We start from the raw sequence: 27415 nt of genomic DNA on the forward strand, positions 1-27415 counted from the left end.
ATGCACGTGCAGTTTATTGATTACATGCATGTAGAAAACTTGTTCTGAGTTAAAGCTGTCAAACAAAGTTTGAAGAAGAATAAAATCTCACTACCACACGACAGCTAATGTAGAAAATACTTTTCTGACATATTATTGCACGATGCGCTCTTCCTACACATCTTCGAGATGCATCTGCTGCCTGCTGTCTATTAAACCTGAACAGAACAAAATGTCATAGTAGTTAGCCCTTTTTCCCACATGCGACTACTTTGGGTTGAGAAGTGAAGGGAAGTATGTTCAAAGTTCCATTAGATTGACAACTTCAGCAGACAGCAGAATTGCGTTTTAAAAAATGTAGCACTGAATGTATTCGAACTCGCGACATCTTATCTACGCTACTAGCTGACACGTAGCTACAACAGCTCCAGAGCTCGACAACTATTGCTCCAGAACTTTTTGATTCCACAGCACTGTGAGATTATGCATATGGCCAGATCTTGACTTCTGAGAGACAAACACTTACAGCTTTTCCTTTTTTTTTTTTTTTTTACTGAACGACGTTTTCTACAAACAGATAGCGCAATAGAATAGCTCAAGTGGAAAGGAGCACTTCCTATTTAAAATTCTGCATCCTACACTGTCGGCAGTTCTGTGTAGATGGCAGTTACGTGATTTTATTTCGGTGATTACAAAATATAGAGTGGAATGTATGCACTGGGTAGCCGAGGCAGCTAGTTCATGGTGATTCGGTCAACCAAGTAAATGAATTTACTGAACATGGTGCAAATTACTACAGGACGCCTGTGTGTCAGAATTCTCATCCAGTGTGGCGCAACGGCATTACGATAGAAAAATGAGAGAAGAGGATTTCGTGGCCTGTTGGACGGATGGTAGGTTGTTATACCTATGGTCTGGGTTGGATTCCCACTTTTGTCAATGATTTTAGATAGGGAGAGACAGAGTCCATTCTCTCCTGGCTACACCAAGTGAAGAAGATGTAATGGCAGTGTGGTCTGAACATTCACATTAAAGATGATTTTCCTTCTCTATCAAGTAGACGGTAGGTTGAACCACAATAAAGTCTGGAGTGGCGACATGTAGAAACTCTATCACCAGTAACCTTTCTTATACTAGTTATTCATTTCAAGTGACGAAACAAACGCTATGTATGGTCACAAGACACTTATTCCATCTTTTATCTGAGCTTCTGTATGTCGATAAGATTGGTTCTGAACTGGGAATGCAACTCAGACCGCCCTTAACGCGGAATTTGATCCCTTCGTGACAATACAGCTCGGCTACAATTTGTTGTTTGTTCAAAACTGCAGATTAGTTACAATAAGCTTACGCTGCAAGAGAACTAGCTTGTATTTTTCAATATGTGGTCTGTTGTCGGTTTGAAGGCCTTACATTGCAACGGCAACTTAGTGCAACTCCACCGAGGGCTGTCTGGAGTAGGGTGGAGATAGCAATGTGAAAGTTGCGAGCTGTCGAAGACGATCTTCATATTCCTAATGCGATTAGGCCATCGTATACTCTTGACGACGTTTAGCACCTGTCCGGTCAGTCAACCAATTTCAGAATTCATGTTGAGTAATCCTGCTAAATTCCCATAATATTGTCTTTTTATATTGATGAGTAATATGGATAGTCGTCACGTTCATGTGCCGTCTACAACGCAAATTTAATGTTACTATCCTAGGAACTAACCTGCAATACGTTTTGTATTTCATAATCGGAACTATCTGCATTAACCGTCATCAGAGCAATGTCAGGGAACAGAATGCAGCAGTGCCTTGGTACCTACTTGGGGACCTGCTTGAGTCGTCTTCTAAGGAAAGGGTAGTTGCTGGTTCACATTATATTACACTAGCGAGAAGTACCGACTTTTCCTTTTCTCTGTAAACATCCCGAACTAAATTCAGTAACTAAATGCTAAGAATATATTTGCATTGTGCCAACTCAAAGATCAACAGATATGGATATAGATATAGATTTTTATATTTAAAGCCATTCTCGTTCTGCATTGGAATAAACATTATTCATTATTTGATTGTTCTTGTTACGATTGTTATTGTCATTCTCTCACTCGCAAGAGTTTTCACATTCCTATTTGATATCGATGCACATGAAGAGTGGCTATGAAAGAAGGGAATACCGAATGTTACGTCATGCAGAATACACTCATTTACTTCTGCTCCTTGTGATCAACGCTACAGGAGAAGTGAGATACATAAAGTTGACAGTGTGAGGACAGACATGCTGGCACAACTCTGCAACTACACTGTGTTACCAGATAAAATGGTGCTGCGGAATCGAAAGTGTAGTACGGACTTTGCCACAGTAGCAGAGAGCTGCTAATTTCGGACCATGACCGTGGATTACACTTCGGTCAGTGCTGGTTAGAGTGTTGCAACTGTAAATGGAAGGCTTTGTTTGACAGTCTTGTGCTGATGCTGTCTGAATAAATTATGCCACTGGATAAAAAGCGGTTTAGTTTTGAGACCTAACCCACAAGGGGAGAAGGCACAGTGGTCTGCTTCAGGAATTCCAAGCAATAAAACACAGAAAGCAACCCAAGAAGGGTTCGAACAGCTACTTTCATGCAGAGACTTGCATTTGGAATCCGTTCATCGTTACGGGGTCAAACAAGAGGGTAACATTACTGAAACAATGATCAGGCTACTTAGTATATAAGAGAGCATACAGATTTCAAGGAGGAAACGTATGAAGACGCAGACTTCCTCGTTATCAATATGTGCGGCATATCTGTCGTGTTAACGAAAGTAATATCCCACTTTAACTCTTCTTACGTCTCAAATGAAATGAATGCCATGAGGAATCGAATGTTTGTTGACTGCGTCCCTTCTTGCTTCCATCCGTACCAACGTATTTCTTCATTCTCGTGGTAATCATGACATTCTTTTTGTATGCTGCAAAAGATTGCACGTGGACAAATTCGACATCGAGGTGCGAAGCGTTTGGTATCTTACATTATATTCAATTCGAATAAGCTTCAGATGTATTTTTACTTCGTTTGTATTTTTAGATGATTATGAACGTTACAGAAAATTATCTCACATGCTTTATGTTGAATGAGAAACATTGAATGACCCGTTTTGCTTTCCCTACGTTGAAATGAAATAATGTCGGCGTCAACAGCCTTCTTCCACGCCGGAAGCTGAAACTTGTATCATTCTGGATTAATGACAATTGAATGTCTCAAATGTAGACATAGCCCACAAGGCGACGTCAGAAACCATCAGGGGAGAACGCCGCATAAAAACCAAACGTGCGCGCGCGTCTCCACTCTGAAGGACCGTATCGGAGAATCACGGCAAGCATTTCGCTGAAGAGCTGCCTCGTAAGAGAACCGAGAAATGGCAGCGTCGTAGCAAGTATTTGTCAACACTCTGACAGTGCATTTACTTCCGGGTGTAGGCCGGCGTTACCTCGCTAAATTCACATGACATTCGTTTTCCACATCGAAGACTCGTACGATAGAATCCACTGTAAGATGAGACACTTAGAAAGTATAATTAATTTCTGGACTCCAAGAACGGCGTTCTTCACATAAGTAACACCTGTTTGTGTGTTTTAAGGTTGCGTTTTGAGGCTCAGGTAACATCGCAGTGACTATAGTCCGTCTGTGGTCGCCAGTGTGTCGTTAGCTCAGAGGTTATTCGTCATATTGTGGCTTTTCTAACGCGGGACATTCTGAATCGGAATACTCCCCTTTCATTATTAGTTCCGGGATGTGACTATTTTCCTCGGACAAAGACCAATGCTGTGAATTGGATTCGCGGACATGCCATTCACTACCTAGTTGGACAAACTGTAGACTCTGTACTCGATTTTTGGACATACTTCAACGACCGTCATTATGTCGTTGTCCGCCACCCAAAATACAGACAATTTTTCTCGAACTTCCTTGGGAGTGCTTTCCACGACCCGCCTCGCAGCTGGAATGTGTTAAGCCAAGAGTGAAGAAGGTTTCCAGTTTGAACCAATGAACATTTCTGAACTACTGAACGGAACACACCAATTTCGAGAAGACGTGACTCAACATATTACCAGCGGGGCGCAGAAGGCGTCTGATCAATTACACAACAAAAATAAACAAAACAAAAATAAAAATAAAAATAAAATCAGAAAAAGGAAGATTTTTTTTTTTTTTTTTTTTTTAATGATAGCCCTAACCTTGAATTCCCATATTTCCCCTGGTATATAGGCAGCTCTTGGGGTAGGTTTAGTCAGGAGCCAACGCCTGAAGTGGACCAGATTTTTTTTTTTTTGTTATAGGATGAAAAGTGGCGGTGGCACTTAGTTTCTTTTTTTATTGCCGTTTTCCTAAGGGGCTTTAAAATAAGAGAGAAAAAAAGGGGTAATCGTAAAGAAAAGTAAAAGAAAAAAAGCAAAATTAAAAAAAAAGAGGTTCCCTTGTGCGTTGCGGTGGTCGTACTGTATGACATAGCGGTTCCAATCTCAGTGGAAGCCGCTGACTACAACCTTTTACTTTCCATTTTAATTAATGGAGTTGCAAACGGCTCGTAAAAATTCTTTATACGAAATCTGAAGAATGCCTTTCAACATCAATCTTCGTCCGATTCGACTTAGTAAATTAAGTTAATATCATGGATGTCTGCTTTGCAAATGCCAAGGTGCTTCACTGTAAAATAGATCCTGAAAAATTTGAGTATTGTTCGTCATATAGGTCTAACATGTCATAAGGTTGTATATGAAGTCCACATGTTGATTAATATAGTTCCCCTCTTCTAAATTTTTGCAATAGCATTTAACTGTAGACGTTTTCTAACACCGGCGTTAGCAATTCCTTTCCGTTCTCTGAAACCTCCAAAACGACAAATTTTTCTGGTCTAAATCTGATGACCTTAACTATCACTTCCGATCAACATTACATACTTCATGAACCCATACATGGAACTCCAAATGTGCAGTGTTCCTGCACTGCTACAGAGCATGCATTGCAAGGTATTCACACAGTTTATCGCATAGAGTTACCATAAGGAACGAAACAAGAACTGTAATACACTTTACACCACAGACGCTCATCCCGGCTTGACGAAAACATCCGAACATTGACCAGAAGTTGCACAAATAATTGAGTTTGAAAGGAAAAGAAACGAGGTATGAAGCATTTATAAATTCATCGAATGTAGCGAGGTGGTTTAATTTCGTCCCAGTCTATAAAATTAATTTCGGGCCATACTCAGCTCTTGCCGATTAATGTAATATAATACCCGCCTACTAATCAGGGCGTCTGTCTCCGTTGCTTTTGAGCGTGAATGGAAATCGTAGAAATTTTCTGTGGAGCATCATTTAATAATAAAGCGTTTTAAATCATCAAAAGCGATGAGCGGGAGCAGGCGCTTTCGATAAAGAACGGGGGAGTGCAGCGCCGCTGCTGTCGCCACGGCCGCTGCCGGTAGCCAGCAAATGGATCCCGGAGCTTTGCCGCATACGGCGTCCAGAGGAGGACAGTCTGCAGGAAATCTGCCGCAAAACCATTACTGGATAAAATTTTGATATCGGTGTGTCAGAAAGCGAAATAGATTGAATCTGCGCTACCATTACATTCACGTCTTCAGCATTCAGACAGAAGAGGCTATAAAAATATTTTATGCCAGCTGCTCTCCATCCACTGACATTACAAACAGAAACAACGCACGCTACCGCTAGACCACAGGCGTAACCAGCCTAGTGTTTCTCTATCATGGGACAAGTTTTCCTCCAGGAAGTGCCGCAGTCTACAGTGTTGCCAGATTGTGCAGATAACCGGAGAATTAGCGAGTTGGCCAGTTTTATTGTCCCATGTCGCGATCGGCGCGGACTTAGCCTCTGAAGCGGCCGGTCGCCGGTCGAGTTTTATGTCAAAGAGTGTACATAGGAACCCATCTCTGGAAACGTTATCCAGTGACGCTACAGAGCTTCAGAGCTATAAGCACCGGCATCTGTAAATGTGTGTGAATACGGGGTAATTTCGTGATGATGTAACAAACTTTTAAGGATGATGGAGAAGCATGAATGTATCAATTTGAGGTAGAAATCCTTGTACCAGAAACGAGCGAATCGAAATGTTACAAGCAGAAACAGTTGTGATGCCTCCGACATCGGAATACGTGCGTCGGTACTGTTGTTGCTAAGAATGTAGGGTAGGCAACTTTCAGAGGTGCTAGTACGAACCAAAACTAGAAAAAAAGTCTAGTAAACATGGGCTCTAAAAGAGCTATGAGGAGATGTGTTTTGCAATAGCGAAGATGAAAAAATGCTCATAGCTCCTCAGGTATGCATTTTAGAGCACCTGTTTTTGGGCGTTTCTTTCTTAATTTGATCCATGCTACCATGTCTGAAAGTTGCTTACCCTGCGTTCTTAGCAACAACAGTACCCGTACATGTATTCCACTGTCAGAGGTATCAGAATGCGTTTCGTGTATAACTTTTGATACATTCCTTTCAAAACGAGAGGCCCCTACCTCAAATTAATTCATTTATCCGTCTCCATCATCCCAGAAAGTTTGTAACATCATCACGGAATCGCCTGCATATACATACATTTACAGGTGCCAGCGCCTGTAACTTTGACGCTCTGTAGCGTCGTTGTATGACGTTTCCGGACATGGGTTCCTACGTAAAACTTGATCTACTAAAAGTACAACCTCTATCGGATCTAATAGCTATAAATATTTTGTGATTATTTTCACAGTAACGTCCCAGCCTCATGGGAGGCAGATCTGATAAAAAGAAAACTTTTCTCATATGGAGAGGAGAATCAACAAGCCATGGCCCTATATGAAGTTCTCCAAGACACGGCACTTTGTGAAATTATGAGCCAACGAACGACGACTGCGGCAACTGTAAGATCACCAATAGGAAGATGCTTCTTTTACCCACATTTATAAGACAGAAGAGCGGTCAACCCTTTTCCAAATACTATACATGCGAAGAAGATAGTGACACTATTTAGGAAGAGTATTCATTTAATGAGCAAATATTCTGGTGTGAATCAGTAAAATTGACAGTTAGTTATTTAACTCTGGAAAATTCTAACATAATTTATAATATCATATTTCATATTATACTGAGATATATTCACAACATCATAATAAATACTTTCTTACTCTTTCTGCCTCAAAAACCGCTCAAACCTATACAATATTTCTTTAATACCTACCTCTAGAACTTGTTTTGAGCCAGGCGTCTCTCAAATACTTCTCATCATTCTATGCTTGTCCAACACCTCGTGGGCTAATTCAATTCTTAGTAGGTTCAGCTATTACTGAATAACTCGGGATACCTTGCGTAGAAAGAGATTGAGAATAATTTCGTGATTTTTGGAATGTATAGCAGTGTTTTCATGTGCTCTATAACTTTGGGATTCTGGGGCATGAGCCCACGTGGCTCTATTGCTGCGACTAGATTCCTGAATAAATCGTGTACCAGATTATCAGCAGTGCATATGGCTTTAACAATCCGTAGTTATATTAATAAAAGGCCAGTGTGTTTTGTGCAGATTTGAATAAGTTGTCTTTGTGCGTGGTTGGTAGCCTTCGTTTGTGAGATTGTGCTTTACTAATCTATGCATGTAAATGAACCAGTTTCCCTGCTTAAATAAATTCTCGAGCTTTATTGCTTGATTATTGATTTTTATATATTTTATCGCTTTTTCTCTGCAGTGGGTAGCCACGTGGTTACTAGTGATATTCGGTGTCTCCTATCTTTTGGAAGAACTGTTTACAGAACATAGTTTCCATTCATTGTTCTTCATTCCAATCCTGTGTGATTTCTTTATAAATTTGGGAATGATTTTCTGTTAAAGTATCCGACCACAGAAGCTAGTCTCTCTCTAACAGAATTTAGATCTTATTCTCTTTACTAAAACATAGAACAACTTCTTTCCCTGTGATGAATGGTTAGTCAATGTGAGCATGGGTAATCCATCTCGCCCAAGGCACTCCTGATTTCAAACGATAGTGGTATTCACGTATCGATTTCAGTTCATGATGCCAGCAATATTCAGTACCAACACTCCATGGTAGGTTAAGGTTTTTCTGTTAAATATAAGTTTGTTCGTGCGCTTCTATTTTTAAATTTAACCTTGAAATAAATGTATAGTAAAACGCAGTCCTGATGTTTTATAACTCACCCGCTATTTATCCAATTTCCTATCGAGAATCTTCCAGGCCATACATGTATGAATATTTGTGTATCTAAGAGCATTTCCCAAGCTGATTCTCGTACAGAATTAATCAAGAATTATCAAGGTTCATCAAGATTACATTAATTTGTCCTGAATTGAGGCCTAGTCACGAACTGTTTTTTTGTTGAAGCATGTGTTCAGGGTTAATAAGTAGTTGACTAATTCAGGTGGCGACCCGAGATATGTTCTGCTACAAATTCCCAATTGAAATTCACATAAAAATGTACCATTCTACTTAAAAGAATAATTTTCCATCAGAAAGCTAATTACATAATTAACCAAGTACGTTACACTCAGCGAGCCTGGGTTCAGAGAAGTAAGATTCCCATTCGTTACCCGATAGCCTAGTACCTCTATTATCGTTGGAATTTTCTAGTGGAGTAGTTAGATCGTACGTTAGATCGAGAGAAAATTTTTGTACTAATCCAAATCGTTTCTGGCTGCGCATGATTTCCGTATCGTTGCGCGTGAAGAGTTAAGTTTTTGTGTGCTTATAATTGGACAGGGAAAGAAGATTTGTTTTTGTCTGAAATACGTTAGAAGTCGTGTACCTTTTTCTCTCGTTCGTCTAAAAGCCTGAGATATGGATACCCGTAGTCGATCCAAAAGCGGTGCAAGAAGGAACAACAATGAGAACAGTGGAACAATAATGGACATGGCGTGTACGGAGGAAGCTATTTCAGAAAGTATGACGAAAGAGACCAACAATGACGGAAGCGCTTAGTGGAACACAATATCCGATATAAGATAACGAAACTGAGGCGCAAACAGCAACAACAGTCCCTAGTGAGGTAGCTATTTCAGAGAGTACGATGATGAAAGAGATTTCAACATCTTCAGTATCGGAAGCGTAGATAGCGGAATAAAATACCCGATAAATGATAACGAAACTTGGGCGCAAACGGGGACAAATGTCCCTAGTGAGACGAGAAGCTCGCTAAATTTTAAATATGCTCTGCATACACTATCCACGGGAGGGTATAATTCGAGCCGAATTACACCCGCTCCACGGGCGAGTGTCGATGGGTGCACACCAGTAAGAAATGAACAAAGCTCGACAGTAACTGTGAATCTGAACCTTTATTTGTTACAGGCTGTCCGTATGATGACAAAATACGACTCAAAGGCAAGACAAGCAGAATTAGAAGAGAGGAGAACAGCAAAGGCAAAAAGTAATAAAAACCGGTAACGCACAATTAGTTTCGATACTCGAAGGAAATGAAGCAAGACTTCAAAATTTAACCAACGTAATTACGTTGAAGCGCCAACGAAACTGGTATAGGCATGCGTATTCAATACAGAGACATGTAAAGAGGCAGAATACGGCGTTGCTCTCGGCGACGGCTGCAACGGCAGGTTATCAGTATTTTAGTGAGTTTGAACGTGGTGTTAGAGTCAGCTCACGAGACCAACGACTACTGAAGAGAATCGTTCAACGTGGCAGAAGTGCAACCCTTCCGCAAATTGCTGCAGATTTCAATGCTGGGCAATCAACAAGTGTCAGTGTGCGAAACATTCAACGAAATATCATCGATATGTGCTTTCGGAGCCGAAGACCCTCCCCCGTGTATCCTTGATGACTGCACGACACAAAGCTTTACGCCTCGCCTGGGCCAGTCAACGCCGACATTGGACTGTTGACTGGAAATATGTTGCCTGGTCGGGCGAGTCTGGTTTCAAACTGTATCGAGTGGATTGACGTGTACGGGTACGGAAATAATCTTATGAATCCATGGACCCTGCATGCCAGCAGTGGATTGATCAAGCTCGTGGAGGCTCTGTAATGGTGTGGGGCGTGTACAATTGGAGTGATATGGGACCCCTGGTGCGTCTAGATTAGGGTGACCAAATTATTTTCGGTGAAAACCGGGACACATTCACCCGGGTGCCAATGGACACCTCATTCCACATGTACCCAGGTTTCGTAATTTTAAATACACTCCTGGAAATTGAAATAAGAACACCGTGAATTCATTGTCTCAGGAAGGGGAAACTTTATTGACACATTCCTGGGGTCAGATACATCACATGATCACACTGACAGAACCACAGGCACATAGACACAGGCAACAGAGCATGCACAATGTCGGCACTAGTACAGTGTATATCCACCTTTCGCAGCAATGCAGGCTGCTATTCTCCCATGGAGACGATCGTAGAGATGCTGGATGTAGTCCTGTGGAACGGCTTGCCATGCCATTTCCACCTGGCGCCTCAGTTGGACCAGCGTTCGTGCTGGACGTGCAGACTGCGTGAGACGACGCTTCATCCAGTCCCAAACATGCTCAATGGGGGACAGATCCGGAGATCTTGCTGGCCAGGATAGTTGACTTACACCTTCTAGAGCACGTTGGGTGGCACGGGATACGTGCGGACGTGCATTGTCCTGTTGGAACAGCAAGTTCCCTTGCCGGTCTAGGAATGGTAGAACGATGGGTTCGATGACGGTTTGGATGTACCGTGCACTATTCAGTGTCCCCTCGACGATCACCAGTGGTGTACGGCCAGTGTAGGAGATCGCTCCCCACACCATGATGCCGGGTGTTGGCCCTGTGTGCCTCGGTCGTATGCAGTCCTGATTGTGGCGCTCACCTGCACGGCGCCAAACACGCATACGACCATCATTGGCACCAAGGCAGAAGCGACTCTCATCGCTGAAGACGACACGTCTCCATTCGTCCCTCCATTCACGCCTGTCGCGACACCACTGGAGGCGGGCTGCACGATGTTGGGGCGTGAGCGGAAGACGGCCTAACGGTGTGCGGGACCGTAGCCCAGCTTCATGGAGACGGTTGCGAATGGTCCTCGCCGATACCCCAGGAGCAACAGTGTCCCTAATTTGCTGGGAAGTGGCGGTAAGGTCCCCTACGGCACTGCGTAGGATCCTACGGTCTTGGCGTGCATCCGTGCGTCGCTGCGGTCCGGTCCCAGGTCGACGGGCACGTGCACCTTCCGCCGACCACTGGCGACAACATCGATGTACTGTGGAGACCTCACGCCCCACGTGTTGAGCAATTCGGCGGTACGTCCACCCGGCCTCCCGCATGCCCACTATACGCCCTCGCTCAAAGTCCGTCAACTGCACATACGGTTCACGTCCACGCTGTCGCGGCATGCTACCAGTGTTAAAGACTGCGATGGAGCTCCGTATGCCACGGCAAACTGGCTGACACTGACGGCGGCGGTGCACAAATGCTGCGCAGCTAGCGCCATTCGACGGCCAACACCGCGGTTCCTGGTGTGTCCGCTGTGCCGTGCGTGTGATCATTGCTTGTACAGCCCTCTCGCAGTGTCCGGAGCAAGTATGGTGGGTCTGACACACCGGTGTCAATGTGTTCTTTTTTCCATTTCCAGGAGTGTATTAATGTTTTGTTAATACATTTTGTTAATCCGATTATTATAACTAATAAGAGGATACAAAAGGTTGTTATAATCTAGTTTATCTGTATAATTAATGACATTAATAAACGTATACAGTAATAAAGAAATGTATTACGATTTTACAAAATTTTACAGCCATTCAACTTTTAATCAATTAATATTAACATGAACTTTAATATTACTGAGCACTTGTAGATGGAATTGACTGTCCTTGGAGAAAAGGGTATTTTTCACTGCCTCCAGCCTTCTTAATCATGTCTTTGTTCTTTGAGACACTGATAAAACTCGGCACAATCCATTTTTTAGTTATACAGGATCTGCAGGATTGCTTCAAGAGAGTCCACCTCTATTCTATTTCTTTCATCAGTCCACTGGATATTCATGAACGCAAATATTCTTTCCACATTGGCATTATGGGCTGGGATTGCAAATAAATACCTTGCAATTATTACCAACTCAGAGTACTGCTGAAGACAGTCATAGCTTTTAAAAAAACTCACCCACTTCTCATGACATTCCAACGGTGTTTGTTTTTTTTTCATCATTCCACTTGTGAAGACTTTCTTCAACAAAATTTGTCCGTATGCCGAACTGACCAAAAAGAATGGAATCATCGATTTCAATCTCTTTACTCTTCAAATAAGAAACTGTCTCTTCAACACTTTCCCATTTTGGCACTCTCTTCAGTAACATCCAATCAAACACCGGCGATGAGGGTAAATATGAGGCGCTCCACTTGCTGAGATATTCTACACAAGTGTCATAAAACTTGTTAACTTCTTCTCTAAAACTCTTTTCCGCTGCTTCTGATACTTCTGCTCTTTTAAGGACAGATTTAACATTAAAGGAAATGAACTGCTGTTCTCTCCTCTTAGTAACAGTTTCCAGAGTATTTTTCAAAACATCATTTACCTGTATTACACTTTTAGTGCTTCCCTCAAGTTCCTCCATCCCATGCTGCAAAGCGCTAAGCTGACTGTGAATGAACCATAAGTAGGCTTCACTTAAAGGGTTACTGAAAAACTGAACCAATATTTTGGGTGCTTTGTCTTCATTTAGGAAAAAATCTTTTAACCGTTTAAACAGGCGGATTACTCTTTCAGCTGCTGCAAACAGTGATAACCAGCGAGTTTCCGAGTGACACATTACATTCATATATTCAGTTCCCACATAATCACAGAACTCCTTAACAGTATATATGTAAAAGTGTGAGTATACCTTCATGACGATAGTTTCAACATCACAGCTTAAACTATCAGCAGATGTCTGCACGCTATTGTGTAAAACATGTGCAGGGCACCCTATGCCTTCAATGTTTTCATGCAATGTTGCCTTTAATTTCGTAAATACGTTGCATTTGTCTTGTCTTTTTAAACCACCAAAGTTTGTGTTGGTGTTGTCTCCACAAAATGCCACACATTTATTTTTCACAAGATCAAACATTTCGATAGTATTCACACAAAATCTTGAAATTTCATCAGATGTTTCATTAGGTAGGGAACTCACCTTCAAAAGTTTGGTCTGAATTCCCTGATTAATATCGAAAAACTGAACAACAAACGGAAATATTTTAGTGGCCTTATGATTGCTGGCATCAGTGGATATCCCGTAGAAAGAAGATTTTTTGATGTATTAAAGGCTTTCCTTTACACTCTGGGGAGCAATAACTCCTTTCACTAAGGCTGACACTTTAGTTCTTATTGAACTAAACTTTTTTGCAATGGAAGAATCATCAAACATAATGCTGTTAAGCTTATTAGTACAATCACTAGATCTATAAGTTTTGTGATGTTTTACCGTGTGGTAGGCTAGTGTAAGCTAGGCTGCTCGAACTTTTGTCTCTTCACTTGACTGATGTTTCACAAAATAATTTTGTAGAGTTTTACTGCAGCTCAGTGCATTGTATCTGTTAATGTGTTTCTTTGACCTGATGTGATCAACTATGTCGGAACGTCCACCATGACTTATACTAATGAAACAGTTACATACGGAACACTCTGCTTCGTAATCAAAACGACCTTTCTTAGTGAAATTCCATTCCTTGGAATAACAGTCACTGAACTTGCAGACAAGTTTCGGCATTGCGTTTCGCAGTACTGCAGCAATAATACTATTAATATGAGAAAAAACTAGTGCAGTTTGTCTGACAAAACATCAACCACTACACTGTTCTGACAATGAGTGTGTGAGTAAGTGGCGCGACAATCGGACGGTTTCATAGCTCTGTTACAATAATACCACTTACTACTTGTTGGCCAAAGTACCGCTCAAAGTAAATTATTGCCTGAGTGTATCAATACTGATACTGTGGTTACTAGTATGGGACAGTGGAGGTTTTAGACAAATAGCTAAAATATATTGATTTCTTGTGTTGTATTTCCTTTAATATAGCAAAATACCAAAAATTTGAGAAAGTTTCACGAAATGTATTTAAAAACTGAATTCCGAGACTTTTGAGCGTCTCGAAACAAATTTTCGGGACACCGGAACACAGGGATGAAAACCGGGAGAATCCCGGTTTTCCGGGACGTTTGGTCACCCTAGTCTAGATACGACTCTGACACGTGACACGTACGTAAGCATCCTGTCTGATCACCTGCATCCATTCGTGTCCATTGTGCATTCCAAAGGAGCAATTCCAGCAGGGCTAGAGAGTGTCTCCAGAAACAGTCTTCAGAGTTTAAACACTTCCTCAGGCCATCAAACTCCGCAGACATGAACATTATTGAGCACATCTGGGATGCCTTGCAACGTGCTGTTCAGAAGAGATCTCCACCCCCTCGTACTCTTACGGATTTATGGGCAGCCCTGCAGGATTCATGGTGTCAATTCCCTACAGCACTACTTTAGACATTATTCGAGTGCACGCCAGGTCGTGTTGCGGCAATTTTCGTGTTCGCGGGGACCATGCACGATATTAGGCAGGAGTACTAGTTTCTTTGGCTCTTCAGTGTAAAACTGAGGTAGATGCAGCTGTTGAACAGGAGGGAGCAGGGCTAGACTGAAGACCCGATGCGCTCGAAAGAGAGCAGACAAGGATGAGTGAGGCCATTAAATTGAAAACTGACAATTTGGAAGCGGAATTTTACGCTCTGAGGACGAAGTGTGAGGTCTCTGTGGCTCAATCTGAGTGCACAGAGTCCGTAAAGGACAAGATAGACAAGAATATTGCGGCCATCCTCTAATAACAGGAAGCATGTCAAGTCTTGCAAATCGAAAACAAGAACGAAAATAAAAAGCGTAAAGACGCGATAGGAACGCTCACAGAGCGCATGGGGTAATTAATGGCTCCAGCTAAAAGAAATACTGGGCGCACACGAAAATGTGCAAGTAGAGAAAATAATGAGAGTGTCGGCTGTGGCGGACGAGAGAGGTATTAGGGGTGTTCGAAGAAATACCGACAGTAGATGGGAGTGAATCACGGAACCCTACGAGCATGCGCCCCGCCAGGAAGTGGGTAGTTTCGATTACACTTTCAGTGCGGAAGGTCGAGGTTATCAAAAATTCCGTAAATGTGCTTCATCTTCGTGGCTGTACAGAACAGTTCCAATGTCCACTTCCATGTACTTGGTCAAATACCTACAAAATCGAATTCATATGTGGATTTCTGGTACGCAAAACATTAATCCAATGAGGTCCGCGGAACGTGCGCCACAGTGCGGGAATTTCATGGCGTGTTCCTCACGGAAGCGGCGAAAGACTCGGTAAAACATAGGATAATCAGCCTGCCTAATCTGAACCAATTATAAATCAGTGTCTTTACGACCCGTTCAGCCCCGCGGAAATGATGCGAATTTGGTTGGCAAACCTGTCCACACATCTTCGTCACATCATTCTTGCTGGTCGCTGTAAGGACGACATAGATTCACTTAAATCATTATTACAAAATGATTCAGGCGAATGTGGAAAAGCCGAAGTACAGGCACCACAGAATACCAACGGAGCACAACCACGAGATTCCAGTCGCTTTAGGAGCAGAACCAGTCAACGCAACCGCACGATGAGAGGGCCACCCTGTCAGCATAACTGGGGGAATGCAGGTCCTTGGAACGAGGAGAGAAGCGATAGGAGGAACGATGGGAACCGATCGAACTGCCAGGGGAACGAAGACAACAAATCGATTTGGCAGAGGAACGAAGGCAACAGGTCGAACTGGCAAAGCAGCAATAATGAGAACCAGAATTCGAGGGGAGACGAAAGAGATGACCGAGGTGATCGCGTAGTCAAAGAGCCGCTATTGAGATTAGGTCGGCAAATCCTCGAAATAAGCAATACCACAAGAAAAAAAAATATATTTTTGACAACCGTTAGCCGACTGCATGTCTGTTCGTCTGTTAAGACTCCTTTTTTTTTTTCAGTAACAGCTTGACGTATCAAGCTGAAATCTATGGCACATACTAAGGTCAATGGTCCCTCGCCGTTATAATGAACGTTAGCTCCTGGAAGACCATGCAGTCAAAAGATAAGGCAATTTATATCACACATTTTGACCCTCGCAAACTCACTCATCAAAACCTGCAAGATTACGTTCCGTTGATCTAGAATTATTAAATTCGTTCAACAGTCTAAAGGGTCAAGACTCAAGGTTTCACAGTACAAGCAAAAGAAAAAATCCAAAATTGTTAATTTGCAATTATATCACATACAGCGCCCTTTTTTCCCGTTAGAACTTGACATCATCCGTCAAAAGACTAATCGAAAAATATTGCTGCACGGAAATATAAGTTATAGTCAAGATTTAATACGTAAGTAACAAATATTTTATTACATCTTCTCTCTCTACATACATGAATTGAAATCCCCTGCTCGCTTCTTTTTTGTATAGAATATTAGGGCTAGTCTCAGGAACTATTTTAGAGACATTTTGGTACTGTCTTGGAATTCCCGGGACTGATGCCGAGTCAGCATCGACATCGATAACAGACAAAAATCGTCGAGGTTCGCGGAGATGTATGAAGAATCTACTAGAATGAGATTTTCACTCTGCAGCGGAGTGTGCGCTGATATGAATCTTCCTGGCAGATTAAAGCTGTGTGCCGGGCCGAGACTCGAACTCGGGACCTTTGCCTTTCGCGGGCAAGAGCTCTACCAACTGATCTACCCAAGCACGACTCACGCCCCGTCCTCACAGCTTTATTTCTGCCAGTACCTCGTCTCCTACCTTCCAAACTTAACAGAAGCTATTTTGCGAACATTGCAGAACTTGAACACCTGAAAGAAAGGATATTGCGGAGACATGGCTTAGCCACAGCCTGGGGGATGTTTCCAGAATGAGATTTTCACTCTGCAGCGGAATGTGCGCTGATATGAAACTTCCTGGCAGATTAAAACTGTGTGCCGGGCCGAGACTCGAACTCGGGACCTTTGCCTTTCGCGGGCAAGAGCTCTAACAACCGAGCTACCCAAGCACGACTCACGCCCCGTCCTCACAGCTTTATTTCTGCCAGTACCCCGTCTCCTACCTTCCAAACTTAACAGAAGCTATTCTGCGAACCTTGTAGAACTAGAACTCCTGAAAGAAAGGATATTGCGGAGACATGGCTTAGCCACAGCCTGGGGGATGTTTCCAGAATGAGATTTTCACTCTGCAGCGAAGTGTGCGCTGATATGAAACTTCCTGGCAGATTAAAACTGTGTGCCGGGCCGAGACTCGAACTCGGGACCTTTGCCTTTCGCGGGCAAGTGGTAAAGCACTTACCCGCGAAAGGCAAAGGTCCCGAGTTCGAGTCTCGGTCCGGCACACAGTTTTAATCTGCCAGGAAGTTTCAATAAAGATTGTACAGAACCCTTAGTGCGCGAGTCCTGTTCACACTTGGCGCTTTTTTTTCCTACTAGTAACACTTTTAGTCTTCTCAATGTTCTGAACTGACATTTTGGAGAATTTCTGATCAAACTGTAAAACGGCTGCGCGTTTTCGCCTGCCCTGTCGCGTCCAAGTTGCATCTGGAGCATCCCCAGCAACCGTTCTGCAGGAGTCTGCCAAAATAGCAGGAGTCCACTTCCACACTTATCTCTCCTCCATGACGGCAATATGCTGAAGATATCGCTTGCTGAAAGCAAGGGGAAACTACAGCCGTACAGTTCTAAGCAAAGAAGGGAAAGCAGAAAGGTGGAAGGAGTATATAGAGGGTTTATACCAGGGCGATGTACTTGAGGACAATATTATGGAAATGGAAGAGGATGTAGATGAAGTTGAAATGGGAGATACGATACTGCGTGAATAGTTTGACAGAGCACTGAAAGACCTGAGTCGAAACAAGGCCCCGGGAGTAGGCAACATTCCATTAGAACTACTGACAGCCTTGGGAGAGCCAGTCCTGACAAAACTCTACCATCTGGTGAGCAAGATATATGAGACAGGCGAAATAACCTCAGAATTCAAGAAGAATATAATAATTGCAATCCCAAAGAAAGCAGGTGTTGACAGATGTGAAAATTAGCGAACTCTCAGTTTAATAAGTCACAGCTGCAAAACACTAACGCGAATTCTTTACAGACGAATGGAAAAACCGGTAGAAGCCGACCTCGGGGAAGATCAGTTCGGATTCCGCAGAAATGTTGGAACACGTGAGGCGATACTGACCCTCCGACTTATCTTAGAAAATAGATTAAGGAAAGGCAGACCTACGTTTCTAGCATTTGTAGACTTGGAGAAAACTTTTGACAATGTTGACTGGAATACTCTCTTTCAAATTCTGAAGTTGGCAGGGGTAAAATACAGGGAGCGAAAAGCTATTTACAATTTGTACAGAAACCAGATGGCAGTTATAAGAGTCAAGGGACACGAAAGGGAAGCAGCGGTTGGTAAAGGAGTGAGACAGGGTTGTAGCCTGTCCCCCATGTTATTCAATCTGTATATTGAGCAAGCAGTAAAGGAAACAAAAGAAAAATTTAAAGACGGAATAGAATTCCAGGGAAAAGAAATAAAAACTTTGAAGTTTGCCGATGACATAGTAATTCTGTCAGAGACAGTAAAGGACTGGGAAGAGCAGTTGAACGGAATGGACGGTATCTTGAAACGAGGATATAAGATGTACATCAATAAAAGCAAAACGAGAATAACAGAATATAGCTGAATTAACTCAGATGATACTGAAGGAACGTGATTAGGAAATGAGACACTTAAAGTAGTAGACGAGTTTTGCTATTTGGGCACCAAAATAACTAGTGCTAGTCGAAGCACGGAGGATACAAAATGTAGACTGGCAATGGCAAGAAAAGTGTTTCTGAAGAAGAGAATTTTGTTAACATCAAGTATAGATTTAAGTGTCAGGAAGCCCTTTCTGAAAGTATTTGCATGGAGTGTAGCCATGTATGGAAGTGAAATGTGGGCTTGAACAGTTAGACGAAAAGAGAATAGAAGTTTCTGAGATGTGGTGCTACGGAAGGATACTGAAGATTAGGTGGGTAGATCATGTGAGGAACGACTAGCTACTGAATAGAATCGGCGAGAAGAGAAATTTGTGATACAACCAACTAGGAGAAGGGATCGGTTGGTAGGACACATACTGATGCATCAACAGATCACCAATTTAGTATTGGAAGGAAGCGTGGAGGGTAAAAATCGTTGAGGGAGACCAAGAGATGAATCAAGTAAGCAGATTCAGAAGGATGTAGGTTGCAGTAGTTACTCGGAGATGAAGAGGTTTGCACAGGATTGAGTAGCATGGAGAGCTGCATCAAACCAGTCTTTAGACTGAAGACCACAACAACAACAAATTATTTATCAGTCGTATTTCCACTGACTGAATGAATTGAGACCGTTGATAGGAGTTTTGTTCACACTTTAATGCCACCGTGGCGTAGCCGTAATAAAGCAACAATGGAAGTCATGCGACTGTTTTCAAGCAGTACAGTTCGAGAATACACTGGGAAGTCCGTTTAGTTCGTCGACTTTAGAAGCAAAAGATTGCAGTGTAATCAATAAAATAAATAATTAGAAAAAATTATCGTTACTTGCTGAAGTAGAGCCCAAAATTCTGTTGAAAGTGAGAATTTGCGCAAGAATGAATATAGACTGTGTATAAATTTCGGTAATGGGTGACAACGGAGTACAGAAATAGTTCATCTACTGATTGCTACCTAACAGCGCACTGTAGTGTGGCTTTCTTGGTTACTGAACTATCATTTTTCAATTAAATAACCTTGAGTTGTTAAAGCGCCTTGAAGTCGGGATACTTGACTTCCTGCGTTAACCTAGCTGAGACATCCAAAAATCGGGACATGCGAAGAAAACAGGGACATATGGCAACATTAGTTCCTACGGAGGTATTCGTCGTTGCCTGTATGCAGCACACAATACATTCTTTACTTTTTTAATGCTGGGGTAAACAGTTCCCCCCTGGAACTGATACTGAGGTAGCTGAGGAACCGAGATCCAGAAAGCTTAACAGTTATCTCGGAAGAGAGTAAGCAGCATGTTATCTTGGAGAGAAGGGCATCCAAAGATGCAGTTTCAGGTATGGTTAAAATGGCTCTGAGCACTATGGGACTTCACAGCTGAGGTCATTAGTCCCCTAGAACTCAGAACTACTTAAACCTAACTAACCTAAGGACATCACACACATCCATGCCCGAGCCAGGATTCGAACCTGCGACCGTAGCGGTCGCGCAGTTCCAGACTGAAGCGCCTAGAACCGCTCGGCCACTTCGGCCGGCTTCAGGTATCCGCCAGTGATATCTGTTGGGGCCCTTCCCGTTCATGGCGTATATTAATGATCTTGCAAGATAATATTAATAGTTTTAGCAGATTTTTCGCAGATGATGCAGTTATAATAAACTACATAAATAATGTGGTCTTGTTAAGATTTCAAAGTGGTGCGGAGATTGGCAACTTGTTTGCAATGTTCAGAAATGAAAAAAGTTTTCATTTCACAAAGCGAGATCACGTAGTATCTTATATCTACAATACCAATGACTCACAATCCAATCGACAAACTCGTACAAATACATGGGTGTAAATTTGTAAGGATATGAACTGGAACTATCACATGGCCTCAGTCGTAGGTAAAGCAGGCGGCAGACATCTTTTCGTTGGTAGAATGCTAGGGAACTGCAGTCCAATCTACGAAGGTGACTGCATACATAACAATAGTGCAGCCCATTTCGGAATATTGCTCAAGTGTGTGGGACCTGCACCAAACAGGACTTACAATGAACAAGTGATATTGAACGTATACGAAGAAGGGTAGCACGAATGGTCACAGTTTTGTCTGGTCCATGTGAGAAAAAAAAGATGACACGTGCATTTAAGACGTAGAGAAAGCTCACAAAGTGTCAAGAACAAGCGTAAGGGAAGAAACTACGAGTATACTATAACCCTACACGTATTTTCCCCGCTTGGGTCGTGAGGGAAAGATTAGATCAGCTACAACAGGCACAGATGCTTTTAAGCAATTCTTCTTTCCTTGTTGCACACATGAATGGAACGGGAAGAGGCCCTGGTTCGATGGGAAATACCCTCTGCCATACACTTCACAGTGGTTTGCAGAGTACGTATGTTGATATACTTTTATGCAAAACAGCCAGATTTCAATTTCTGCAGCGTGTATCAGAGGAGTGACAGTAAAACAATGTGATTCACTTCCTTTACGCGTTCACCCGCGCATAATGCCCACTGGAAACCCACCATTTTCCAAAAAAACTACTTTGAAATTATCGGTTTCACGTTGTAGAAAATACATTTGCCATTTTAGCATACATCTTCTGAACCTTAAAGGTGAATGTTTTATTGCTATTAAATGTTTGTATCATAATTTTTAAAATAAAGTTTTCATCTGTCTACACGTCAAATGGATATTTGTATATCGAAGAAACTTCAGAGGGCATACTATCAATACTGAATACAACGAAAGAGGGAGATGCTCACTTTACAATAATATGGTACAGTGCACACCCCCAGCTTTTTGTTAAAAACTCATTTTGTTCGACGTATATATATCCCTGTCATCTGATCTGTTCGAAGAATGTAAGACCAGCTACTTGAAGATCTGATCCTTGCTAAGCACAGCAGTTTTCAACATTAGATACGAGGTTCTATCTGCTCGGGTAGTAAGCTCACCGCAAGCAACAATTCTGAGATTTCCGAAACGAAAACTAAAGCGATGGTAATCTATTGCAAACGTATTATACGCTCAACAATATCTTTAAATAACGTTACACCATATCTCATTTTACGTATCTCACAATGTTTCACATGGTTGTAGAGATCTTGAAAATAAAACCAGCCAACGTTTCAAGAATGTGCGGAACAATTACACGAGCTCTGTGGCCAACACTAGTGACAAGATACAAAATTTAAATTTCGTAAAGTTATGACGTATTCGAATTTTTTATGCAACAAAACAGATAAGAAGAGAATAAAATAAGCCAAGAGCAAATGTAGCGTCCACACGACTGAAATGAAATTTCTCAGAGCAGTTCACGGATGTACCGGACTGGACTGCACAATAAACGACTCAGTCCGAGAAAGTATTTGCAGCGAATAATAAAATTGGTGACTACAAAGCATGTGGTCATTAAATGAATGGAATACAAGCCCTTGCTAAAACTGGGTCTCGTGCACCAACTAGAAATAAGCAGCAGAACGAAAATACCAAACTGGTTCAAATGGTTTTGAGCTCTATGGGACTTAACATCTGAGGCCATCAGTCCCCTAGAACTTAGAACTACTTAAACCTAACTAACCTAAGAACACACACATCCATGCCCGAGGCAGGATTCGAACCTGCGACCGTAGCGGTCGTGCGGTTCGAGGCTGAAGCGCCTAGAACCGCTCGGCCACGGAAATACCAAGATATTTAAAAAAAATCAACTGGAATACGCAGAAGTATCTGTGACGGAGATGGTTATAATCGTCACAATCACCAAGTTTACTAGCAAGGTGTTTTGATTTAAGTGATATTGAAAAAGATCAACATTGTTTTACTTTCTAAATCACGTGAAGAAAAAGTCTGCTGAAGATTTTTGTGTTAATTTCCTGTCTGTCCTAGCGATTCTCAACAAGCAGCTTTTCATTTATCTAAGCTAGACAAACAGCACAAAGTCATTGCAAAACGATGGTTGTTCGCTATGTTCCATTCACATGTATTCCTTCTGCAGCTTTGAAGTTTAGCTACCTGGAAACTCGGGCTAGGCCTGCTCAAAATAGTTTTGGCGGTAATGGGTTTTCCTTGTTTGAAATATTTCAATTTTATATCACTCGCTATCCAGATGAAATCTAAAGGCAACTAACAATGACAAAGATATATTCATTATAATAATTAATGCTTCTTTCCTCGCGGGCTGACTGACGAGTTGTTGAAATCGAATCAAAAGCTTTCTCAGTAGTTTATATATAGTTCCGTTTCTATAATTTAGTTCGCGACTTGCAAATAATTAGTTGTGTGATGTCCACAACTGCGTATTATACCCACGATTTAACTTGACACTTTTCGCAGGGGTTGCTGGGAGGGTAAGCACGGAATCGCCGCCTAGCACGTGCACTGCAGTGGGCACGAGGGAGGGTTGGGGGGAGGGGCGTGTCGCCACGTGAGGGGCACAACAGGGAGGGGGAGAGCAACCCTACCCCTCTCACCCCACCATCGCCCGGCATGCACCACAGTGGATTCTATTATTCGCGCCAACAAAATTGACACTTGGCGCGGCGGCTGATGGGAGCGACCGTAAATGGAAAGTGCCTTTATGGTCTTTCCCATCAGCCGTAGCGCTGCCTCAACTTAGTGTACCCGTATATTACATTCCATTGACATTGCCTACTACAGGGCGCTGCGCTCGCTGTGTTGTTACCTTAGGTTGGTAAGGGCGGATATACTTTAATAAGTACCGGCCCGAAATCAACCGACTCCCACCGATTCCTCTGCTCCCAGAAACAGAAACAAAACTGCCAAGTTACATTGTCCTGTGAATAAATACTATAACTTAAAACCCTTTACGTTACATACCTGTGACACTGATTCCTCATAATTTGATACTGTCATTCCATGCTGCGTTTCTTCGCCATCTAGGAATTGAAGCAGATGGTAGTACCAAAGCCTGGGAATGTGCACGTCATCCTCGCTTGCGCCAGACATCATCGACTCGTTTGTTTTCCTCTTTTCCTTGCGATAAGAACTCCGGAGTGAGTTGATTTTCTTTATTACTGAATCCCTGTCTGCGCTAGGATCCATCTGCAATCGTTTATGCGGGAAACCTTGTTATCAGTACACAAGATGCATAATAATTCTTAAGTACAATAAACACCAACAATGAAACAAAATTTCCAACACTTACTAACCTCCTTCAATTTGGCAACCATTTTACGATATGCCAAGTTTTTCTTATTTCGGTCGTTGTATTCTTTCGATTTTACCTTCCAAAGGCAAGGTAGAGATTTGTACAGTTCAATAAATTCTGTTATAAATGCCTTAGGATAACAACGCACGTCCGTCATTTTTAAACATACGCAAAAAAGTCTTCTGTCACTACAATAGTAATGGAACAACTTCGCTAACGTTATCACCTTCACACTCGAGAGCTTCACCGTGCAAAATGAGTTTGTGCAGTTAAGGCCTTCACCAGGCCGACGGTTCCACAAGCGACACTTATCGACCTGCGCCAGCTGGGCTATTCTCGTCCGTGCGCGCGCAGCTTTTCCGTTACAAACCGGTTTGCACAGGCTATCACGCGGCGCAGTACGCGTGTCTCGGCGCACACTGAAGCGCGGTAGGCTGCTGCGCAGGCAAGTTGGCCCGCGAGGCAACGCAGCATAAGCGTGGGCAGGGGTGTACACGAGGGCAGAGGAAGCTGCCGCAGGCATCCACGTGCGGGAATCCGAGGAGGCTGTATTACAGTCCGAGCCAACGCAGCAGTGTGCAAGCTAGGGCTGTACACACGGACACAGGCAGTAGAAGCAGATAGTCTTATTCTTTGTAGGAGACTCGGCCCGTGGATAAGGCCATGCATAATATAGACCGCGCGTGATGCTTTTCTATGAAACCAACATTCATGTCAGCTCATGGCTGGAAATCGTCTGCAGGCGGCTTATTAAACAAACTTTAACGCACCGGACTATTGAGGTTTGAAGCCAGTACCTAAGTCGCGTTGCGTAGGGTAGCTAGAATTTGTTGCTAGCAAACAGGGACATTTCTCTAAAATTAACTAACACCGGCCATTATTTGTGTATCATAAACCGGGACATATCGGGTCACTTTTCTTAACGTTAAAAAAGTGAGATATTTGTGCAAAATACTGTTGTATTCAATTGATTTGGTAAAATAAATAAATCAATGAACACTTTATACTGTAATTAATTTAATAAAACCCAAGAGAGGGCATTCAGATGGTAATAACATTTAACAATATTAGTACTGGTTACAAAAGCCTTTTTTATTTGGAAACATTAATACCAGATACAAAACTATCTACTGAAACACTGTATGTTGAAGTGAAAAGTTCACATAATTTGTTGTCTTACGCCTCATATTTATCTGAATATTGAGCTTTGGAGGAAAGATCTTTCCGCTGCTTGACGTATTCATAAACCTTAGAGCAATTCACTTGATAATTAAAAACATTTAATTATTGCTTCGACTGTTGGTAGTTGCTATTTGTTTCGTTCTTCAGTCCACTGCGCATTCATGAGAGAAAATATTCGTTCCACGTTTGCATTATGCCGTGGAATACTGAAGACGAATTCACACAGATTCAGAAACTGAGAATACTGTTCTTCGCATCCAATCTGTCGAAAGAAATAGGTCCATTTCTCCTGACATGATTTGCTAGCCCAGTTCTTTATTGATTTCTGACTCAGTGAACTGCTTGAGTAAAGAAAACTGGTCAAACAATAAACTACAACCTACTGACAACCCTCTACCTTGTACAAATGTTAATGTCCTTGTCACGTTGTGGGTGTTTCATGATCGTGGAAAAACGGACCGATGGCCTTTGCAATCGGATCCCTTCAACCCCCACAAACCAACCAAACTTCTCACATTGCTCCACTCAGGTGCTGCGCCCAGCAACATCTATTTGAAAACAAAGAACTCATTGAGATTTGTTAACCATTTTTCTAAATAAGCTGTGCACTTTTCATAAAACTGTTCTACATCAACATGAAATTTTTGATTCTCAATAGTTAATGCAACCTCGCTGTTCCATTTTGAGTGGAACAAAACTTTCTTCTCTAAGACGTTCTGTGATTCTGCTAGCAATTTCCAAAATCGCAGCTACTTCTATAACACTGCTGTCTGCTTTCTCAAGTTTAAGTATTTGTCTCTGAAACACGCTCAACTGGCTACGCAGGAACCACGCAGATACGCTTCCGTTTCGATTCTGGAAAAGGGATGTCAGAAATTTAGGTCCCTTTTCTTCTACGACGAAGAATGATTTAAGAGCATCATACAACTTCAGTACTCTCTCTACAGTAACAAAGATAACCACCTTGTTTTTGTATGTGACAACAATGCATGATACTCTATGTCCGGAAACTCAAAAAACTCTTTTAGACGCTCCTTTCGTACTGTGTATATGGAGAAGTAATTGAAAAGTTTAATTATAAAGATTTCTCCGTCAAAACTCACCACGTGAGCGGCTGTCTTGGCAGCAGTGTGTAGCATGTGAGCAGGGTAGCCAACTCCTAAAAGATTTTCGTTTACTTCACTTTTCATTCTAGCAAATACATTCTATCTGCTCGTCGCACTCCTCCAAAATTAGTATTAGCACTGACACTGCAATACTCTTACTCTTATCAATTTTATTTTCTTCTAATGCAGTAGGCGGTTTCATTTGGCAACGAAATTAATTTCAGCAATTTCACTTTAATGCCATTCTGAGGTGTAAAATATTGAACAATTAATGGAAATATTTTTTTAGCCTTGTGATTACTCGCATCTGTAGCTGTTGAATAATAGCGGAGCAGTGAAAAGTCGTCGCATATGTTTGACAGTGTGGTAAAAATCTGCTTTCAAACTACTGCTGTTTTGGTTCTGCCCAACGTGGCACTCTTCGATTGAAGCTTAGTCTAAAAGTACATCTACAGATTTCAAAGACATTTGATGTTCAACTGTATGGTAACACATCGTTAATGCCGCTGCTGCTACTGACTGGCTCTGTTTTCATGACTTTGAAATAAAAAAGCTGTCAATTTTTTTTAAGTGCTAGCAGAGCACATGTTTGATTTATGGTTTTGGCTGCCTAAATGATCCGTAATATCTGCCCTTTCTCCACGTAAATGGAAACATATGAATTACATATTTCACGTCAACAAAACATGTCATCCTCGTTTGATGAAAAACGATTCTTCTGTACAATTGTCTTGAAAGCAATACTTTCGCTTTTGCATTTGGAGTTCACTTCCCACACACGCGAACATGAGCTAAGCACAATAAGCCTCGGACAGAGAAACGAGTAGCTGCAACGTCTTGACTGAATTGAATCCCAACGCAAGAGTTAATAACAGAAGCGTTACGCTCAATAAAAGCCCTCGATAGACGCCGGCAGGCGCAACAATGAAACAAATCATTATTGTGCTTAATAGTTAAAACACAAATCCACGCCAGCATTTGGGAAAAAATAGACGGTACGAGAGTATTTCTGTGGCATCACAAAACTGGTATCCCGAAAAAAACGTGACGCTCATTTTTTAAATCCGAAACCAGACTGTCCAGGAAAACCGGAGCGTCTGGCCACCCTAGCATTGCGTCACTACGCGCTTCGTGGCAGCTAACAGTTACAATTTTTCTCATTGTTAACTGAACCCGAACATTGATTTTTAACACCTGAATGACCAACTGTATAGTACTGTATGCGAAGCACTACAATTAACGTAATTTCTGCGGAATTTCCAATTTCATTGTG

The 27415-nt window shown here is 42.1% G+C and overlaps 1 protein-coding gene across 1 annotated transcript in view; it reads right to left on the bottom strand.

Annotated features, from left to right (window-relative positions):
• LOC124711944 overlaps window positions 1-24255 on the bottom strand; it is a 52895-nt gene extending 28640 nt beyond the window's left edge. The window contains exons 1-2 of the mRNA XM_047242211.1: window positions 23856-24255; window positions 23524-23748 (exon numbers count right to left, since the gene is read on the bottom strand). Of these exons, the coding sequence (XP_047098167.1) occupies window positions 23524-23748; window positions 23856-24011 (381 nt within the window). The 5' untranslated portion in view covers window positions 24012-24255. The remainder of the gene's footprint in view (window positions 1-23523; window positions 23749-23855) is intronic.
• Window positions 24256-27415: the final 3160 nt, after the last annotated feature.

Source organism: Schistocerca piceifrons, chromosome 8 (assembly GCF_021461385.2).
Source record: "Schistocerca piceifrons isolate TAMUIC-IGC-003096 chromosome 8, iqSchPice1.1, whole genome shotgun sequence".
NCBI classification, from domain to species: domain Eukaryota; kingdom Metazoa; phylum Arthropoda; class Insecta; order Orthoptera; family Acrididae; genus Schistocerca; species Schistocerca piceifrons.